Below are 21,045 nucleotides of genomic sequence, written 5' to 3'. Positions count from 1 at the left end.
CACCAACAGAGGTAGGCATCTCTCCCCACTGTAGCACCACGTCCTTGGTGATTCGACCGTAGGTGTTCACGTAGACGCCCTCGTCCTCGTAACACAGCAGCATCTCCATCCCATCGGTCTTCGGGAGCACCACGATGGCATGGGGCGTCACCTGGCTCTGGATCTATCACGGGTCACAAACATTTCAGAGGCTTCAATTAAAGCTGTCAAATTTAATCGTAATCTACATTAGATTAAAATATTACAGATCATGAGCATTTAATGCAACAGAATTTGGCTCGCTCTTTGGCATGTTTTTGGGACCGGGCCTGCATTCTGTAATCCTCTAAAGAGCAAGATCGTGGACATTGATAAGGCTGCCAAATATCAGGAGCATCAGTGCATCAAAAGGTTCAGACTTTGGCTCGTTGTCTGAGGAGCCTTGTTCTGTTTTATAAGTGAGCTGACGAACTAAAGCACTTTTCCTGTGACCTTAATTAACAGAAACAACACCAGAGGAGTCGGGAACAGTAACACACACAGACATAGCCAGAATCGGTGCACTTTACCCAAAGTGTAGCCCAGAGACCAACCCCATTATTTGTGCCAGCGGGGCTCTCCTGAGGCGCGACTCAAAAGTACACTTCAGGAGCACAACAAGGGATCATATCAGCAAAGTGAGTGGCAATGAGGCAATGAAAAAACTCATCTTAACCCATGGGAGGCATTTACACAAGAACTCTGCAGAATGGCTCAAGCTTATTGCCACACTTCTGCTTATTGACTGACCACATTAAGGAGGCAAATTACGCATCATGTCAGATATAAAAAAACGGCAGCACTGTAACCTCCGAGTACATCACGCTGTGGTGTTGTTGGATGGCGATAGTCAAGTGCAGTTTTTGGAATATTATCATGTGTGTGATAAAGATCTGGAGGCAATGCGCTGAAAGAAACTGCAGTCTAAATGAATGTAATACTATTTATTTTGATGTTGAATTAGGCTTTAATCCTGCAGATTTTTTTGTTGTGGCTCCAGCATGATCAAACGTCTGTTACATATTTTTAGATTCTTGTGATGTCTCCTGTGGGTAAGATGAATTTATTCATGCAAACCAATCTCTAGCTAAATTGTCCATTAATCTCTACTCTAATGAACTGCACATAGACACATGTAGTACTTCTGTGCATCCACTATGGGGTTCAACTAAAGGTCTATTGATCTAGTCTAAAGGGTGGATGGCAGGATGTCACCTTCATGCGTTTGGCACACTGGAAGAGAAGTTGGCAGGGAAGGAGAGAGACAGGAAGCACCGATTAAAGGCAGAAACATTTAAAAAAAAAGAAAATCACCTCAAGAGGTCAAGAATATTCGTTAATGATCAGTCTCGTTGTGCACGCACTGTAAAGCGCCGGCTCCGTTGCTTTGCGTCTTAAAATTCAACCCAGGCTACAATTGCGTGTCCGCACATCTGCATTCAGTGGTTTATATGCACTAAAATATTACCGCTAAATCAAGAGTTTGGCTGAACTGTGTTTGAACTCCATTTAAGTAAAAGCATGCGATTAGTGAAGCCATCACGGAACAAACTAATCTGCATGCAAGTGACTGCGACTGAACCGCATTCAAGCACGCAAATACACGACTTTGCATTCAAGCACGCAAACAGCCAATGACTGATAGTCTGCTTAGCTTCCATGAGAGAATTAAGAGACTAGAATTTATAACCAGTGGTGGAAAGTGCAAGAAGCAAATATAGAGTTTATATTCTACTACATTTATTTACAGCCTGCACTCACCAGGAAAATGGCTGTATATGTCATCTCAGCAATCAGTATGTGTAGGTTTATTGTTAGGCAGTGGCCTCTAGTGGCTGCAGTAATTATTACAGGAGCAAAGGAGGAAGTCATGCGACGTAGTATACATATACGAGTGTTAAAGTCCGCATATTGAGGAGGTTAGGCTTGATGGATGGGTCAAACACAGGGCTTTTCGGGTCAGTGTTGACTTATTTAAACTTACGTAACGTAATAAATTTACGTCACATTAAGTGATTTTACGTGACATAACTATATGTTATCGTTACTGATACGTTAACATTCTTAATTTGACCCAAACTATTATCTTTTTTCCGAAACCTGACCAACCAAGAAGTAGTTTCTGTGCCTAAACCTATCCAAACTGTGACTGTTTCAAAACGTTAACTATGTGATAACAAAGGTAAGATGAAAGTCCGCTACAATATTGTCCGGTACACCTGTTGCAGGTACCCTCCAATGTCATATGTTGTTTTAGTAGTCCTTTTCAGTCATTTAGGGTGTGAGGACGTGTTGTTTATTCATTAACCAAAGCTATCAGTTACTTTGCAGATTCAGATTGATCATTTAAAATATAATCAGCCAATACATTGTGATCTCTTATTACCGGTTAAGATAAGACTTCATGCGTGGATCAATGAGGTCTTATCTCAACCGAGGGAATTCACATGCTGCAGTTACAACACGTGCAGAACTTTAACATGTTACAGAGTATATGTACATTGTTTTATTGCTTCTTTTACTTTATAAAAGATCCGGAACCGGCTACTGCTTCTTAATGTTCTGTAATAAGAGTACTTTGAGCGATACGCTGTGTACTTAAATAGAAAGTCCGAGCCCCATGCATCATATTTAGCAAACTATAAAAGTATTTGATGAATGAGGTAAAGCACCCATCAATCTTTTACTTGCATGACGGCAAATCAATCAAAGAGGTAATTTGTCAAGAAAGCGTCATTATATTCCTAGAAGCTAATCCTCGTGAGACCTTGTGACCTTGACACATGGATCAGCAGGTAATACACAAGGAAGTGGCTGAGAAGGACTGAAAAATACTGTTATCCCACGCCACCTTACATCATGTGCGTCGCTCTTCATTCTAATTCATTAGAGGTGAGAGAGCCTTATTAAGAAACACTCAGATGCGCACAAGCATCGCACTACACGTACATGTGAGGGGATGTAGATGTCGTAAGGGTTGCCCGAGTCCACGTCGATGACATGGAAGCCCACGCTGGAGCCATAGATGACCTTTAACCTCTGGCCTTCTTCCACCGTGAGGTCAACCAGCTGGGGACGGTGCTGCAGCTCAGTGAATGACTGAAAGAGATGGAGAGAAACAGACGCAGGGGACGGAGGAGAAAATAAGGGAGGCGGAAAGAGAGGCAAAGATGTTCGGGGATAGAGGGTGATGGCGGAGGAGAGGGGATAGTGAGAGGCAGAGAGGGAAACAATCAATCAAATCATCAATCAGATCAATGGAAGTGTTCGTGAAAAAGATGCTGGGCCTATTGTCACGCAATGTGTTAAGTATGTCCACGTTTGTGCTTCCATACCTTAAAGGCCATGAACTTGTGGTAAGGTTTGGGAGCCCAGGCATAGATTTCCACAGAGTTCTTCAGAGCAATCACCAGAAACTTGATCCTCTCATATTTCACTGGAAACATGACAAAAAAACTCGTGTTCAGAACAAACTGAATTAAAACTGACTAGTGTACACAATGTTTATTAGATTTTAGTTATTAAATGGTAAAACATTATTATTTCTCAAAATTAGGACCAATTATTGACCCTGTCTCCACTCCCCTTACTGGTCTAAATCTCTTGGATTTGATGTGAAGAAAAACATGAAGGGCAAGAATTAGATTAGTTAGTATAATACAATTCTGCTTTAGTAGAACTGAAAAGAATAAAAGTCCATGTTTTGGGCTCTACAGCAACTTCCTTCCAACTTTGTGTTAAAAGTGTGGCTGCTCCTTTCCTGTTGAAATTTAGTAAGACAACCAGTGAGCCAAAAACTTGCATATCGAACTTCATTTGTTTCTATTTAAAGAACATCACAGATCACTCTGGCCTAAATATCAGCCTCTGCACATGTGATTGCAATTCATTTACTCATTCGAAGGCGCCATCTAGGTGGGGGCCTTGGGTTTTATGTGAAGAGCTAGTTAAGAGCTACGAGCCAGGCTAAAGTCAATTAAATTAGACAAAAATCAGACGTCTCTAATTATGGTTTGAAGCAACGGCAACGACAACCACATACGTATAAAGGAAGTGGATCAGATGATTTATCACGGAGTGTTTTGTTTTCTCTGTTGATCTTATTTTTTCCCTTACTGACCCAACTGTGTTAGATGATGGCGCCTCAAATTATCTACATGTTTGTACAAGTCAGCGTCAATGCATTAATGAGATGTATTGCCGTTCAGTATATATACACACACACAGAACCACACATGCAGATCCTTACTTACCAACTTTATAATGCACACAGCCTTCCAGCTCTCCAACTGTAATCCAACCCTGCTTCTTCTCTACTTCCGGGTCGTTGTGTAATATTCTGTTCCTCAGCCAGGACAAGTAGTAGACACGCAACTTATTCTTTTTCCCTGAGAGGGATGGGACAAAGGAGGCAGACAAACGAGATCAAATTTACTGGAAAGAAGCGATAAAATCCTAGCCAGGCATCACCAGACCATTTGTGCAAATAAGACATGAGTTTGCTGATCCGTCTAGTTCCCAGCCCAAAATATTTTAGAAACCTCCTCCGCTGTGTTCGACCTACCAGATATGGTGACCAGCACATTGAGCCCCTCCAGCACATCCATCTGCAGGAAGCGCCGCCTGGTGATCAGGTTGTAGACTTTTCCTTGTCCACTTCGGTCGAGCAGCATAAGGCCATTCTCTGTCCCCACCAGCAGGTTCACACCTAAACACACACATATAGAGTCAGATACACAGAGAGAGGGATCAAGGTGTTCAGGACAGTTGATGAACGTCCCCTCTTACCCCAGAGGGCTGCACACAGGATCTCAGAGTTGAAGCGTTTCTTGTATTTGCGGATCTCTGGTGTGTCGCTGTGGGGTCTGATGTTGGTCGGGTTGACGTTGACCACGGAGATCTTCCTGGCTTCGTTTAGTCTGGCCTGCTCCTGCCTCAGCAGCTCATTAGCAAACATGGCTGGGATAGCATAGAAGAGAATAAAGATGGAGACACAAAGTTATTTTGATTTTGAGCTGCTAAGACATTGCAGGTGAAAAACTGAATGGCAAATTTGTCCGTCTCGCTGATGACAAACGTCATTGAATGATTCACAAGAAATAACCAAAAAAAATCTTTCCGATGCTTTGCTTACCTGCCGCTGAGTTCTCATCGTCAGTTTCACCTGGGGAGGTTTGATAGACACGAGGATCAACAAATGGGGTGAAGGACGCTTTAGACCCGCCCACACCGAACTGCAGGACAGAAAACAGCGAGTAAGTATTTTTGTTTTTAACATAACAAAAAATATACTGTTATGCAATTATGTGAAAATAGTCCTTTTATCTGACCAGTGCTGGATTCATTTATACTCATTTTGTTAACTCATCTATCGTTTTTTAAAGGGGCTCTGTGGAACTTCAGATGCTAGTTTGTGTTAGCGGACTCCATTTCTTAAACCGTCCGAGTCCTTTATGAAGAAATCCACAGTCCAGCAGCATAAAACAACTCAAACAAATCGTCCACAGGCTTGTATAGACAACCGAGAGAGATTTTTCACATCACGTTACAATTCGCTCACATATGGCCGATAAAAAAGTGATTAATACAAAGTAAATTGTTACATAGAGCCCCTTTAATACCATCACATTTGTTTAACTCTGTGTTTTTTTTTTTGCAGCACATATTCAGGGATGTGTTTGTGCCTGACCTCAGCCATGTCACTCAGTTCCTGCAGGGCTGTGGTGGGTGTGGCTGAGGGGGAGTTGCTCTGCTGCACCAGGTCAGGGAGGTTACCATGGTTACTGTGATTCCCGAACCCGTTGCTCTCGGTGTGACCGCCTCTCCTCCTCTCCTCCGCCTGAGAGACAGAAAAAAAAATTGGAAAAGAGAGTTTGAAAAACAAAAGGACCGTTAGCAGTTTACAGGAAAGCGAGGATAAAGTGGTGATAGAGAAGCAAAAATGAGCCCAGTGTGATGGTAAAATATAAACACAGTATTTTCTCTGGTGTGTGTGTGTGTGTGTGTGTGTGCGTGCATTCATCACCTCTCTCATCACGAGAGTCCCGTCCTTGGAGCTATTATAGGCTTCTCCCAGAGAGTCCTCTGTCAGCCCTCCATACGATTCACCACTGCTCTGCACTGCTGGCCTGCAACACACACACACACACACACACACACACACACACACACACACACACACACACACACACACACACACACACACACACACAGACCCGATTATTTACAAAGCAATTCTCCCAAAACTATACTGACAAGCTACTGGCATGGCACATATTCCAAAGACATACATAACTCAACACAAATGAGAACTGACAAGTCCAGCTTGAAAAAAAAAACAAGAGAGAGAGAGAGGGGGCAAAACAAAAGCAGAGGGGACAACTTACATGATGCGGGGGATGTCGCTAACAGCAACAGTCCCATCGTGTCCCACCGTCTCCCCGTCCTCATCGCTGCTCTCTGAATCTTCACTAGAAGATGAGTAGTCTGTCACCTTTATAAGGACGCAAGAAGTAAAGAGAGACAAAAGAAATGGAATTGGTCAGAATCAATGTTGAATATTTTTTTACAGTGGAATTATTTAAATTAAAGGTTACACTGTGGAGTTTTTTGACAGCTAGTAGTGTTGTAGAGCAATGTTTTCACCACTTTGGTTTGTTTGTATCACAATGCATTCACACAGGAAACTCAAAATATATTCCTGTTGCTGGTTTCATGCTATTCTGCTGATCATAATCAGACAACAGTAACACAAAAAGTACAGAGTGTAATGTGCCTACAGAGGCAAGGAAGTAGACTGCAAAGTACAGAAAGTGATATACAGCAATTCACAGTTGAATATATTGTTTTTCTAAATTTGCTTTAAATTGTAAAGAATTAGCTAAGTACAGTAATTTTATTTTTATTGTAAATGACCAGACCACAAGTGTTTTTGTTTGTTTTATTTTTCATCTGTCATCTTACCCTTTCACCTTCTAACAAAGACTACAATAAAAATAAATATATCTTTCTACTCATCATCATCATCATCATCATCATCACCACTTTGGTAAAAGTCCTTGTACCTTAACTGGAGGTCTGCTGCCCTCCTCCACCCTCAGTTCTCTGAGCTCCTTGGCCAATGCACTTAGGTCCTATGGAGAAAAAAGAAGAAGAGAAAGAAGTCAAGTCAGTTCTGTACCATCAGTCTCAGAACCTGAGGAGTGAAAGTCCAAATCACATACAAGGAAGAGGGGAGCATAGAGGGGCAAAGAGTGGGACGAACCATCAGCATCGTGACAAGAGGACAACTGGTTTGTTGTCACACAAACATCCGGGCTTTCTAAACAGAGGTGTCCTGTGACAAGAGTGCTTATCTGAGACCACGTTTTTCTGCTTAGCCACGTTATAACGTTCACTTTGTGACATAAAAAGTGATCACAGATCAGCACTTTTAACAGCTCACGAGCAATTTATTAACGTTGTGAAGACAGAGAAGAAGAGAGAGGACAGATAATCAAGCTGGGTGTTCTACTTGAGGGCAGCAACAATCTGCACCCCTTCTACCAACCACCCCCATGCCAACTGGTCCGTGGTTCTCCCCTCCCCATTCAACCCATCGGATGGAGCAGACCAAATCATGCAGACGGGGGTGGGACCGCCATACACGGTGGGCTTACCAGCTCCTCCTGACCAGTAATCGTGACAATAGAGAAACAGGAAAAGAGTTTCAGAGACTGTTCAGGTGCTTGGCACTTCAGGTTACTCACGCTCACACACACACACACACGCACACACACACACAAACTTGACACATGCAAGCGCGCACACACACGCACAAGCACGCGTCCACATACATTCTCTCAGGTATGTGTGTAGAAGCACACATGCACCGCCATCGCCATTACACCCTGATATTTGAAAGCGAAAAGAAAGAAACGTCATCTTCTTGTGAAACTCCACCATGCGAGGGGAAAAAAAGGGGGCTCTGAAGATCGAGGCAAAGGAAAACCGGGATAAAATAAGGGGGGACTCGAGTGTCACTAACCTCATCTATGGCTTTCTTATAGCTCTGAAGAATGAAAGGACAAAGAGAAGGAGGCAGAGAAAGAAACGAAGAACCAGATGAATAGCAGGAAAAAGGAGAAGAGGCCTGTAGAAGATTCCCACAGAGGAGATTTCTGTGATCGAAAGTGAATGTGAGTGTGTGTCTGCCTTGTGTGACTCACAGCAGGTCTGCTGGGTCTGGCTGATTCACGGCCCTCCTCCTGCTTGGGCTTTGCCTCCTGATTGGCTCCTGGAGGGGATCCTTCCTGCTTGGTTTGACCTGATCGGAACATGGAAGTAATTACACCTTTGAGCCACACACACAAATAAGCATCCTACAACCTATTTCATACCTTTAGTTCCCTATCTTGATATTATCTGTGTCCTGTTTTACATTTCTGCCATATTTACTGTCAACCCCGGTTGCAAAATGCTAATAACGTCCAACAAACACGAAGGAAAACTGATCCCACCACACTTCAACCTTTCCCTGTCTCTGCCATGTGTTTGTCAAGGGGAGATCCATGCATATCTTAGATATCCCCCTGGCCTGTTGTTTGACACATCCCCGTACGCCTCTTTCTATCACCCTCTCTCATTTCCTCCCCTCTATCTCTCCGGAGGCTGAGGGTAACAGGGCACATCAGACAGGTTGATCAGAGCAGAACTGCGACTGACAAAGTCCCGCTGATGGCCTCTGAAACTCTCCGCATCCCTGTGAGCGCACGTGGACGTTTGCGCCTTTTCCGTGTCCGCATTTGCATGTTTTACAAGAGCGAGCACATGCACCGGATTTTAATCGTTTGGGATGCAAGCGTGTCCGTTTGTCAGTTTTCGTTTCAGTGTGCGTGCATGTGTGTGCGCCTTTGTACCTCTCCTCTCGGCCGAGCCTCCCTGAGATGAAGGGGAGGAGGAGGATGACGAGTTGGAGGAAGTTCTTTGCAGCATGGCATCCAGAGAGAGCTCCGAGCGCCGCAGGTCTGGGTTACTGAAATGGGAGGAAAACGTTCATCACTCATTTCTTAATTCTTTAAAATAATACAAAAAAATAATTATGTAAAACAGATGTATGCACCGTAGAACTGCGATGATTTTATATACTTTAGATCATCTAAGGCAGCTCCTGCAGTGTTGATTATTAATTTCACTGATTTGTATATACGGCAGCTCTTTTTGCAATGGCATTAAATCATGTTTTAAGATATATGATACAAACGCAAGACATCTATTTTAAAATCCCAAGAGAATTACACCAGATAAATATTAATGATGGAAGAAAATATGTATATATCAAACCAGTCTGCATAAATGTGATCAGAAGTGTCTGGAAGCTTTGATTTGGGAGCTTTACCTGGCGCGTATGAGCTGAGAACCTGTGCGAGGGCCCAGACACACTCCTCCATTGGGGGAGTTCTTCCTGACCAAGGCTGGGGAGATGGAAGTGGTCCTCTGGGGGACCTGGACACACAAAAATACACACAGACAGAAGGTCAGCATTGCTGGAATAGCTTGTCTTTTAATCTCGTTTAAAAACGTTTTTTATATAACATCATAAATAAAGATGTATCTGGGAAAAAAAACAAAAAATAAACACCCAAAAAACTAGTTATGTATGTGTATTTTGCTGAAATATTCACACATTTGATATGAGGAATGTGCAATATTAAACAAGGTACAGTTCTCCTGCCAAACTCACTTCTCTCATGGCTTGTGTTCATTGCACCACACACAAAGACTTAGACGTGTGTGACGCCAGCGCGAGATTGTCTCTAGCTGAACCTGATGTATTTAAGTGGCCATGAATAATTGACACTGAGCTACAGCGAAACGCCACTTGAAACAAATGTATGCCAGGGGTGTATAGTGGGAAGCCCCCTGTCCTACTTCCTATAACCCCTACTTCCTGTGCCCTTGCTCAGACCACATCCACCTTGAAAATCAGCCGATATTCTGATCTCAATTACTTAACTGGAAAGCAGGTGTCAAAATCGCGGTGACAAAATCCGCCCGCAGACAAACATATAAACACCTGGCTGCTCAAAACCACCCCTGTAGTAGGGTGTCTCCAGGACCACATTTTACCACGATGACACACACACAGACTCACAGGGTGACAACAATACAAGCCTTGCTGTCACAGCTTATATAAAAAGTCTGGCACATTATAGCGTGGGCGGTGGTGCTGTAAATCCTGCTTGTGAGTAACGTTGACTGGCTTGTAGTGGTGCACCTGTCCTGGCTAACAATGCCAACAAGTCTCATTAAAACAAAGCAAACGACAGGTTTCACATCATGTTTTACATTTTCTTGTATCAAAGTCAACAGCTTAGGCCAGGCAGCTCATGTTTTTCAAGTTCTGCAAAAGCTGATTAAACCTTGCGAAACAGCCAATTGTTGCACTCTGGTTTCAACATCAGTTCAGCTGTCTCACTTGACAAAGGACAGGACTGTCCACATCAACCACTTTGTGATGCAAAAAATGAGAAAGATTCAGCTGATCAAAGCACGGTTGAGACACGATCGGCATGATGAGGTTTGTGTTTATCTTGATGATCTTGATGCAATGAGCATGTTTTAAGATCCACTACACTAAACAACGTTTATAAAAGGAGCGGAAAACTAACAATTAACATAAAATTCACTACAGCAAACACATCATTAGTGCCCCTCTTCCCTCACGATCGTGATTCGCTGACCTTAGGTGGGATGTCCTCTTCTCTCAGCCAGGCAGTCCTGTCCCGATCTCTGTCTCTTTCCCGTTCCCGATCCCGTTCCTCTCTGCCTGCGATGCGCATCGGGGGTCCAGGGGTGTCAGAAGTGGGATCTGAGTTCTGCCGGGGCATCTCAGGCCTTGGGGAGCCTGCGCTGACGCCCTCACTCAGAGCCGAACCCGTCTGGTCCTGCAGAGACTGAGAGCCAGACATGGAGCTGGAGTGGGTCTTCACTGGGACCAGGTGAGCCATCTGGAGGAGGGACAGAGAGAGAAAGACAAAGGGAGAGAGAGACAGACAGAGAGAGGGAGAGATGAAGAAAACGTACAGGTAGAAAAGGGAAAGATGGGAGACAGAGATGTGAAAAAGAGATTGATCTATATGCAGATATGAACATTAAAAGGAGTTTGTGGTACAAGGAGCAAAGAGGTTTGTGATTACTTGAATAGATATACTCTTCACTAGGAAACACAAAACATTCACATGCCTTCTTTCGCAACACAAGTGCACACACACACACACACACACACACACACACACACCTGTGGTTCGATGGAGCGGTGGATGGGTGGGGTGCGGGCGGGCTGCATGCCCCCACTGCTGAAGGACTCGGAGCGGGGAGGGAGGGAGGGGTCGGAGATACGGTTGGACACTTTGTGCTGCAGCGCTGGGGAGCTCTGTCTGTTCAGCTTAGATCGCTCCTCCACCTGGGACAGGTCACATACCACTGTCACTCACAGCCCGTCACGCAGCACAACAACCAATCACCACGATCGACCTACTGCGGGTATCGTTCCACCACATGCACCTCTATGAGCCACCAGAAAATCTTATCACCCATGACATTCATGACTCATGAAAGAATCTGCTCCAACAGATTCAGTAAAAGTCTTCTGTTTTCTTGTTGTAACCTGTCTTAACTGCCCTTTTCTTAAAATAATATGCAGTTGAAGCACAGCCAGACTTCCACAGAAACCCTCAAAGGAACATTTGTGTCCTTGCTCACCCCATCTACTTGTTTGTCTATGCTTATCTTCTTGTCCTACATACAGCTGAGGAGTAAGAATGTCTGATGGCTTTGGGAAAAGGTCAAGAATTACCCCTTATCTTCTTCAACAGACACCACATTCAAACCAAAATGACAGATTCCACTACATGCCAAGGTAGTGAGTGCACACATTTGAATGCATGTTTGATTGTTAGTGAACAAACGAGCTTGAGTGACTGTTTCCACCGACTTGTGGGAGTGCGTGTGCGCGTCGCTGCCAACGAGCACCAAATATCTGAGTGAGGAAGGCAGAAAGCTCCTCTTGCCAATGTAATCAGATTATCAGATTATCTGCTGTGCAGTGAGAGAAGGCTCCGAGGAATGCTCCCAACTGCCCAAATCACACTTTTCCACTCTAAACAATCTACTCAACGGTTGGTGGAGGGTTGAGTCATGGCTCAGCAGAGCATAGTGTCAATAGCCCCCAGGTAAACGTGCGTGTGCAATGATAAGTATCCCCTTTGGAGGCTTTCAGTAATTCCACATGATCTTATAATCTAGTCGGATTATTCAAGATTATGACCTGGGTCGGAACAACTATGCAATACTGTGTCATTCCTCAAATCTTTGTTAGTTGCCTGCAAGGGAGTCAACTACACCAAGGTAACTATGACATACAGTACATGGCGGCAGAAAACGTCCCAAATATTTTGTTGGTTGTTCACTTGGAAAGAAATGCAACTACTGATGAAGCTCAGTACGGACAACAAATGAAAAAGACACATGTAGCGGTTCAGGAGAAGCACTGCTGTGATCGAAGGCGAGTTTGATCTGTGAAGGCAGCGGGCGATCGAGGTTAAAATGATCATCAATTCACCTAAGAGAAAGAGAGATTACTACAAGAAGAGTCCTTTACAGAAGAAAAACCTTTTGGGTAGTGCTGCTTTAATCTTTATTTTCTGCGTCACTCGTTAGTTTGTGGACTACCTTTTTAAAACCCCCAAGTTTGGCATTACAGCCGTCGTCATTATGGTTTTGTGGAGCCAGAAGTGACACTAGGTAGGTGGTAGCAACTTATCAATCACAAGGTAGCCTCACTCTAAAGCATACCATGCTTTTTCGTCTATTTAACTCTAGATGAGATCATAATTTTATTATGATTTAGGAACTTCTCTATTGGCTTCACTTTTCAGACCCAGAAGCTCCGTCCACTATTTGTACGGTCTACGGTGTGCCTCCAGCCAACTACCCAAAAGCTTATTCTTCTATAGCGGAGAAAACACAAAGCATTTGTTAGTTAGTTGTGATCACTGCCGCATCTACACTAAGAAAGTAGACAGAGAAAGATAAGAAAGGAGAGCAGATGGAGTATATAGGGCATCCTCTGAGGTTTCAGGGTTGTTAGAATGATCCCACCATCACCACTTGGCCAGCACCCATCACCAAGCCGAGATTTGTTGACTGACCTAAAAAGGAGTTGGGATGGGTGGGTTTTCCCGATGACAGCGACACCGGCGTGTCTAGGAAGGGGGGCTTGCCATGGTGCTTTTTGGGTAACAAGGTGGCTGGTAGGGTGGGGGGTTGGGGTTGGGGTTGGGCTGTGGTTTACGAAGCTACCAATGGTTCAGAGTGATATTAGAGACTGTCCCAGAATATGGGCGCCTCTCGTCTGGATCTCAGTCCCAGTGGAGAATATTGTGAGTATAAAAAACCATTATCCATTAACCATTATTATCAAAAGATAAATGTGAATATATACACAGATCTGTATTGTTCATTGTGTGTTTGTATGTAAGAATATATAATATATATATAATATAAGTTATCACAGTATGTATGCTCTTGTACTTCTATCTTTGTGAGGACTAATGTGGGGCTGTTTTGAGAGTCAACACTTGGTTTTAGGGTTGAGCTTATGTAATGGTTTTGTTAAAGAGGTAGTAGATGTTTTATTTTGTGACCATGTGAGAACACTTATTTGGGCTACAATTCAATATTTAAAGATCAGATTGGGGTATTTTTACGATTGTGTCATCAGTTCATCATATATCAAGTAAGCATTTAAATTTGGAGATACGGAAGTAAACCTTAATGTTGTATCAGCCAGTACTAAAGGCAACACAGGGTTCAACAAATAGGATAGAGTCATAGATTGATGATAGAACTTGACACCGAAGGCAAAGATGCCGCCTATTCAGTCCAATGAGAATTGATTGCATGGCGCATACACCAAATAAGTTTTCTTGCTTCCAGGTTTACTTTCTGGTAGTGTGGGCGCCCTTGTATGAAGTTCAGCATGTAGACATAATGGTTACGGTAAGGATTTGTGGCTGGGGAATGCATTATTTCAGTCACAAATATATAAGTACAAAAATGTGAGTGTGTTCCTATACATGTGTGTTTTGGACAAGGGTCTAGCACTCTGCTCCAACAGATCTGATACAGGACTGGGATCCAAAGGGAGAGCCATACGGGGAGCAGTGAGGGGTAGTGGCAGGTGAGATGAGGTGGATGGTTCCAGTGTTGTTCAAGTTGAGGTGATTGCGGAAAGGACCGAGGGTTCTGTCGTCCATGTTGGTCACAAAGATCTCAGGAGAGAATTGAGGGGAAAAGCTGGAGCATGGGCTTGTGGATAAGGGGGAGTAAGACGGGGAGTTTTGTGGAGAGGTGCGTGGAGATAGGGCCAACCAAGGAAGTGGAGAGGATGGAGAGCTGGGTAGCAAGCAGTGAGAGGAATTCTGGTTCAGGTTCTGTCTGAGTATGTCTGCCGGGGCAGAGGCAAAAAGGTCAATCATAGAGGTACTAGCTCTTCTTGCGTTCTGCCCCCCTTTGTCTCCTCTTCTATCCGTATCAGAAGTAAGGAAACAAGAGCGACTGTTATCAGGGACTTCAAGAAAGTTGCCCATGTTGTAGGCAGGTGAGTAGGAGTTTCTTTGTCTAGGTAGGTTGGAGTAGAGAGCACTGGCAGGGAAGGATTGAGAGAGGGGGTCAGTTGAGTCAGATGGTGTGACCATCCAGTCCGAGTGCATCATAAGGTTCTCAGTGCTGACGGCTGTCCTCATCCCTTTCTGCCACCCTCCCTGATACTCCAGTTCTACATCTACATCTATTCTATGGCAAGGTGAGTGCGACCTGTAGCGAGGACGGTCACTAACCAGTTTGATTGCAGGAATGGCGATATGGTTGGATCCAGGCTGGGGTTCCTGGACCTGTCTTGGGGACTGAGGATAAGGTTGAAGGGCCTTAAGCTGTGGGTCGGGAGACATTAGCCCTTGGATGGCTGCCTGATTGGGGGCAGAGAGAGGCCTGTCTCTAGACTTTTCTTGCTGATTACTGGGCCCCAGAGCATAAGGGTTGAGCACTGGACTAGACGGGCTGACTGGCCCTTGACTAGACTGCTCTTTATGACTCTTAGTAGGTCCTTTATTTGGCCCTTGGCTAGCAGCCTGGTTGTGATTTTGGACTCGACCTGGGCTGCGCCCTCTCTGACTGAGATTCTGAGCCCTAAACTCTCTGACTTGCTGACTTATCTCCTGCTTCAGCCCAGGATCTAGGGGTTCACCGGGGTCGAGTGATATACGGATATGGGGGAGGTGGTTGGAGAGGAGCTGGGCACCATGGGATGGGGTTCGCCTAGGGGCCTGAGCTCTGTGTTGGCCGTGAGAGCCAGGGGATGAAGCCGGTTGGTTGAATGACTGGTGATGTCGTAGTTTGGAGTGGGGTGGGTTACCCTGAACATGCTGCTGCTTCTGGACCTAGGAATCAGAGTCAGAGGAGGGTAAGCAACAAAACCAACACACACAAAGCAGACATCACAGTGCGATTATAAAGAGCAGCAGCGTAAATTCTCGAGCATCTTCGGATTAAACAGGTGAGGACTCGCCACTTTCCATTTTCTACTTTCCTCACAGGACTGCTGCGTCTAGTAAGACCTGCTGAATAAGAAATTAACAACACAAGAAGGCCACTTGGTGTGTATGACGCACAACAGGGGTCGATTTACAAGACATTACCAGGATAATCGCCAACACATGCACATTATGGAAAATAACTCATTACATAATCACAATTGCATGCATGTCTTTGTACACCATGCATGTTGTGACTTACCTCTTTAGCCCAGGCAGGCTTGTCATTAGGATTGATGATATCTTTGTAGTGGTAAAGCGGTTTCTTCTCCGCTGGCCTTCCCTCCTGCTGCTGCTGTTGTTGCTGCTGCTGCTGCTGCTGCTGTTGTAGAGACACCAGGTAGGCTCTCTCCTGCTGGAGCTGCCTCTGTAGCCGCTCCGCCTGCCGCTGCTCCTCTACCTGCTTACGCTTGTACTCCTGGAGGGAGAGAGGAAGAGCGGGTATGGGAGGGAGTGATGAGAGACAGACCTGTTTCCAGTCACGCATTCACAAATCATGCAAAACTGAACTAAAATGAGCACAACTGGAATCACGTATGGAACATAAACCTTTCACAATTATAATCAGTATTATAAAGCTGATGGTGGGTAAAAGAGACAAGGAAATTACTGGACATAAGGCTTTGGCAAAAGAGACAGGGGAGAGGAAGTTGGGTACTGAGGGGAAGGAAGATGGAGGGAGTGATGGGGAAGAGGCCAGTTTTCCCACACATCCTTGGGTTTTGGTCTCTGGAGTTCACATGGGTTGGATCTCAAAAGGTTTCCTTGCAGGCTCTCCTTCAATAAATGTATCCTCAAATAGGATGCAAGGATTAGTGAACAAATACTACAAAACATACTGAGAATTCCTGACACTGATAAAGCACAAAACTGTTGCCCAAGGAAAGACTGGGGCAGTGAGAGAAACCCTGTGTGGGAAAACAACAATGTCCTACTTTCTCTTGGATGTTCTCACTTTGTGTGGGCCAACATGATTGTGGCTGACAAAACAGTTTTTCTGCACCCTGTGGGGAATCCTTTGAGATCCAGCCAACTTAATGGTACTGTACATGCAATCAGCGATATGAATTAATTCAACACAAGCATTAGAGATAAGCAATTCAATGTTTCCGCCTCGTGTTTTCCTCAGATCTGTAGCCAACAGGTTGAGTGACTCAGACTGTGGACTCCCTCACAGTCAGTTCCTCTGTACAACTGCCACTCGGGTGCATGCAGTGGGGATAGGGGGCCACACAGCACAGATGGGGAGCAGTAGTAGCACGTGGGAGGGCTCTGGTTACCAGCAGTAATGCTTGTTCCTGTAGTAGCTGCTGCTGGAGAATCTCTAACTGCCTCTGTTCCTCTTCCAGCTGTCTACGGATATACTCCTGAGCAGCATGTCGGCACAAGGAGATAGAAATAGACTGAGACAAAAATCAGGAAATCTGAACATCTAAACACAGACAGAGAGAGAGGAAATACAGAGATGGAAAGAAAAATAGAGAGGATAATCTCCCGAGGTGGCTGTGAATAAGGAGAGAAGATGAGATTCAGAAGCCAGATGAAGCGAAGAGGAGACCGTGTTCTCGAACAGTTGTAATGCGTTACAAAGGAAAAGTGACAAAGAGGCAGGGACAAAAAAAAAAAAAAAAAGAGGTTTGAATATATCTTTCCAAAACATTCGAAAAAGCGTGGGAGGAGTGCAACAGAGCGATAAAGAGGGACCAGGACAGACAGAAAATACACACCAGAGCAGCAGGAAGTTCAATGAGAGGACAAGGGAAGGAGCTGTTAAAAGAGAGCAGGAAAGATGTAGAAGGAAAGATACAGAACAATCGCATAACGTACATAAGCCACGGAAGTCTTTTATGCTACCCGACAGTCTCTTTACATTGATATTTTGACCATAAAATACCCGTTCAATAGTGTCATACCTGTGTGGCAAACCAGCCATTAGTTAGTGCCTTATAATATCGGCAGGTAATATTGTAGAGGGCATGTCTTGATTTTTGTCCTAAGGGAACTACTGACACAAAAGAACAGCTTTTACAAAAGTAATAATCTCTTGCTTTATTGAGTCAATTTTAACCTTTTATTTGATTTCTTGGTATGGGAACCTTTTCGGTGCAAAACAAAATCTACAAAACAAGCGGCACATAGCAGATACCTAAGACAGACAAGCCAGCTCTTGGAAGAACTCATTCTTTTCCCCTTTCGGACGAAGATAAAGGTCTCCCGGGGTAAAAAGCAGGTTTAAATTTGTTCTCTGTTCCAAATGCAATTGATGCGCTTAATTTGCACTAAACCTTAACTGCCCTGCTCAGCGGGACTTTACCAATGGCCACCATTCCAATGGTTTAATTGTTTTAAAAAACAGATACATCCTTTTCATTTGGATGTTTGCTGTAGCTGTTGTGATCAATGTCCCATGTCCTCTACTGTAATTCGTGGGACAATAAAGATCCGAACACTGAGCACTGCTATACTCAGTTGTTCTTTTGAAAAATTCAGGGAATTTGTGTATTTGCCTTAGGCTAACTGCCAAAGAAAACCCTTTTTGTGGCGCTTTGTTGTAACAATATCTGATTAACTGACTGAAATATGGCTGACAAAAGATGGACATGGCGACAGAAGCTGAGAAGAAGAAAGTGGGGGAATTGCACGAGGGGACTGAGCCATGAGCACAGGAAAACAATGTATCATCAGATTAAAAGTGTCTGACACCGAAATCCTGACAAGAAGGAAAAAGAAAAACATGAGGAAAATATGACTTTGAGGTCATTTAAGGAGACGAGTACAATCACAGTGAGTCAGGAAGACGGGGGGAGATGTTGCCTTAAAAGGAAACGGAAAAACAAAGGAAAACTAAAGGGCAAATGAGGGATTTTGGACTTGTCATCGCGTTACACACTCCTGTGGCACCACACTGTCTGTCTGCATACAGTAATATTTTCTTAATATTATACTACAGTAAGTGTATGAACCTGTTCTCTCTCTGCATGCCTCCTCTCCTCCTCTCTACGGAGCTGCTCCATTTCCTCGTAGCGCCTCCTCTGCTCCCTCTCATGCTGTTTCCTCAGCTCACGCTCTCGCTGCTGCTGCTGTGAGGAGAACGGAAGCACAAGAAGGTTCAGAAATCGCAACACAATGACTTGTCTGTTTTTTACACAAATTGTTCAGAAATTTTGTCTCCGGTTCACACAGGATACAAACGTATTCAGTACATTCGCACTTGCACAAACAAACACACGCATTTGCTCACACAGAGCCACAGGCACACACTTGGCCCTGAGTGGTGGGGTCATGTTAGTTGAGTCGAGTCATGGTGCTTAGCCGTGCATTGGGAGGCAAACCCTAGTGGGAACCCAGAGAGAGCGCACAGATTATGGGCTAAGGATTTCTTTCTGTAAGCCTGCTCTCTGGAACTAAGAGAAGGACACTGGGGAAAGGCTGCCTCTGTGTGTGTGTGTGTGTGTGTGTGTGTGTGTGTGTGTGTGTGTGTGTGTGTGTGTGTGTGTGTGTGTGTGTGTGTGTTTCTGCTCTCCTCCTCTCCAGCAGCCTCTACCAATTGGTGAAAAGACTTTAAATTGCCATATTGGGACAAATGATGTTTAAAAGAAGAGAGCGTGAAGAGCCAAACAGAGGCGATGCACCTGGCTGCAGCCTGCAGAATGGAGCAGGGTAAGGTGCCAAACATTTAATCCCACTCACCGTGGTTTAATTGGTTTAACTGGTAAATTTGGACAGGGTTGCTTGCTGTGAGTGTTGTGCTGAACAGGTAGAGGGTGTATGTATGTTGAACAATTTATTATTGACACTGGTATGAAGAAAAAAAAACATATCTTTATTTTTAACCTGCTTACTTGACATATTTAGCTAGCTGTGGTTCTAGCTATAATTAGGCAACAAGAGTAAATAATAATAGTAGCTGGGTGGTGAAGTATCTAACTGACAAGTGAACTAGCTAATCTTTATTACTGATTAACACAGCAGCACAACATTTATGTTTAAAGGAAGGGGAATCTGACATAAATATCCATGTTACAAATGTATATACTGACTAAATAAATGCAGTCAACAAGGTCAAAGGTCACGGTTAATGCTTCTTCATCAGCCTCTTCCTGCTTACCTCCTCCAGCCGCCGCCTCTGCTCCTTCTGCTCCTCGATGCGTTTCTGTCTCTCGGCCAACAGCAAGCGCTTGTGCTCCTCATTCTGCTGTTGCTCCAGCTGCTGCCGCCGCTGCGCTTCCGAGCGCTCCTTGTTAGCCAGCTGGAGGCGCAGGAAGTCCCGCCTCAGGGTCGACTCGCCAGGTATGTTGATGATGGAGCTGGGGACGGACCGGCGATGATTTTGAGTTTGTGAAGAGATGTCAGATGTTTGCGTTTTAATATTTGTAGATTATGCGAGAATACTGACCTCGGTTCACCCATGTCTCTTTCTTCATCCTCCTCTTCACTGCCGCTGTACTCGTACTCGGTCTCATCTGATGGAGAGAGGAAACCGTCAGAATAAGAAAAGAATAAACCTAAAGTGAGTGAGGTAATAACCAGCAGAGAGCAAAGCCATTCCACTTCACTTTTTACATTTTTCACTTGAGCTACTTTTGTTCATTACTAAACCGCTCACGATTTTGGCATTCCTGGATTCTCGCCCCTTCAAGGCACTTTCTTTCGGCCACTTTAAATAAGAGTATAAATTGTAATTTTACTGTGTGTAGCGAGGTGGAGAACATTAGCTCGGAGCTCTTTCAGTCAAGCGGGGCTTAAAGCATAACGGTTGCAGAAGCCGCCCGGCTCGCTCTCCCTGAGACACATCCATGCGGACCTGTCCTCTGAATGTGACAAAGTGACAGCTGGAGAAAGCCAGAGTCTCTACAATGACAAGACATTTCTATACATCATCACGTCGTCCGCCCTGCAGCGTGTTGTTTCTTGAAGCGGTTAATGTGGTTCTTACTGCCGCGGCTCTGTGTGCAAGTGTCAGTCTATCACCCTGACTGAGTGTGTGTTTGTGTGTCGTGCTGCAGTGCAATGGAGGTCTGTCACTTTTATTTCCTGCCCAGCTGCATGAATGTGACACCACGTGTGTGAGAATTTGCCTCTGTGTCTACATCTGAAAGTGTATTACATCTCACACTTATGGCCATCATTTTTGTGCAATGAGTGTGTGTGTTTCTTTGTGTGTGTATGAGAGCACTTAAGCCACAATGTGTGGGCCTGCTGCACTTTGAAGTTACAATCCTTAAGATTAAGAAAGTTGTCAGCAATGGCTATTCAATTTTTTTTAACAGATTCTGTTATGACCTGTCCATCCACGCATTTGCAGGAAGATCACTGGGATAGTTACTGAGGAAACGATTATGGGTGATACTTTCGGCGTAAGCAACAAAGTATCATAATAACTGATGCACCAGCG

General features: G+C 44.4%; 1 protein-coding gene across 2 annotated transcripts in view; it reads right to left on the bottom strand.

Moving 5' to 3' along the window:
- Nucleotides 1-21,045, bottom strand: part of tnika (TRAF2 and NCK interacting kinase a) — a 65,565-nt gene that overhangs the window by 4,277 nt on the left and 40,243 nt on the right. Inside the window, exons 11-31 of one of the 2 annotated variants that reach the window (XM_073483148.1) lie at nucleotides 20,047-20,113; nucleotides 19,759-19,957; nucleotides 18,614-18,730; nucleotides 15,853-16,068; nucleotides 14,898-15,497; nucleotides 11,297-11,461; nucleotides 10,740-11,006; nucleotides 9,395-9,501; nucleotides 8,916-9,031; nucleotides 8,226-8,323; nucleotides 7,083-7,151; nucleotides 6,405-6,511; nucleotides 6,044-6,146; nucleotides 5,708-5,857; nucleotides 5,153-5,252; nucleotides 4,807-4,977; nucleotides 4,583-4,726; nucleotides 4,272-4,406; nucleotides 3,354-3,454; nucleotides 2,968-3,117; nucleotides 4-163 (exon numbers count right to left, since the gene is read on the bottom strand). In XM_073483148.1, coding sequence (XP_073339249.1) covers nucleotides 4-163; nucleotides 2,968-3,117; nucleotides 3,354-3,454; nucleotides 4,272-4,406; nucleotides 4,583-4,726; nucleotides 4,807-4,977; nucleotides 5,153-5,252; nucleotides 5,708-5,857; nucleotides 6,044-6,146; nucleotides 6,405-6,511; nucleotides 7,083-7,151; nucleotides 8,226-8,323; nucleotides 8,916-9,031; nucleotides 9,395-9,501; nucleotides 10,740-11,006; nucleotides 11,297-11,461; nucleotides 14,898-15,497; nucleotides 15,853-16,068; nucleotides 18,614-18,730; nucleotides 19,759-19,957; nucleotides 20,047-20,113 — 3,342 coding nt within the window. The remainder of the gene's footprint in view (nucleotides 1-3; nucleotides 164-2,967; nucleotides 3,118-3,353; nucleotides 3,455-4,271; nucleotides 4,407-4,582; nucleotides 4,727-4,806; nucleotides 4,978-5,152; nucleotides 5,253-5,707; nucleotides 5,858-6,043; nucleotides 6,147-6,404; nucleotides 6,512-7,082; nucleotides 7,152-8,225; nucleotides 8,324-8,915; nucleotides 9,032-9,394; nucleotides 9,502-10,739; nucleotides 11,007-11,296; nucleotides 11,462-14,897; nucleotides 15,498-15,852; nucleotides 16,069-18,613; nucleotides 18,731-19,758; nucleotides 19,958-20,046; nucleotides 20,114-21,045) is intronic. The other variant, XM_073483149.1, reaches the window with a different exon arrangement.

This window comes from Pagrus major, chromosome 16 (genome assembly GCF_040436345.1).
Source record: "Pagrus major chromosome 16, Pma_NU_1.0".
In the NCBI taxonomy this organism is placed as follows: Eukaryota; Metazoa; Chordata; class Actinopteri; order Spariformes; family Sparidae; genus Pagrus; species Pagrus major.
Note: the sequence above shows the minus strand (reverse complement) of the source record. Positions and strands in the feature narration are given on the sequence as shown.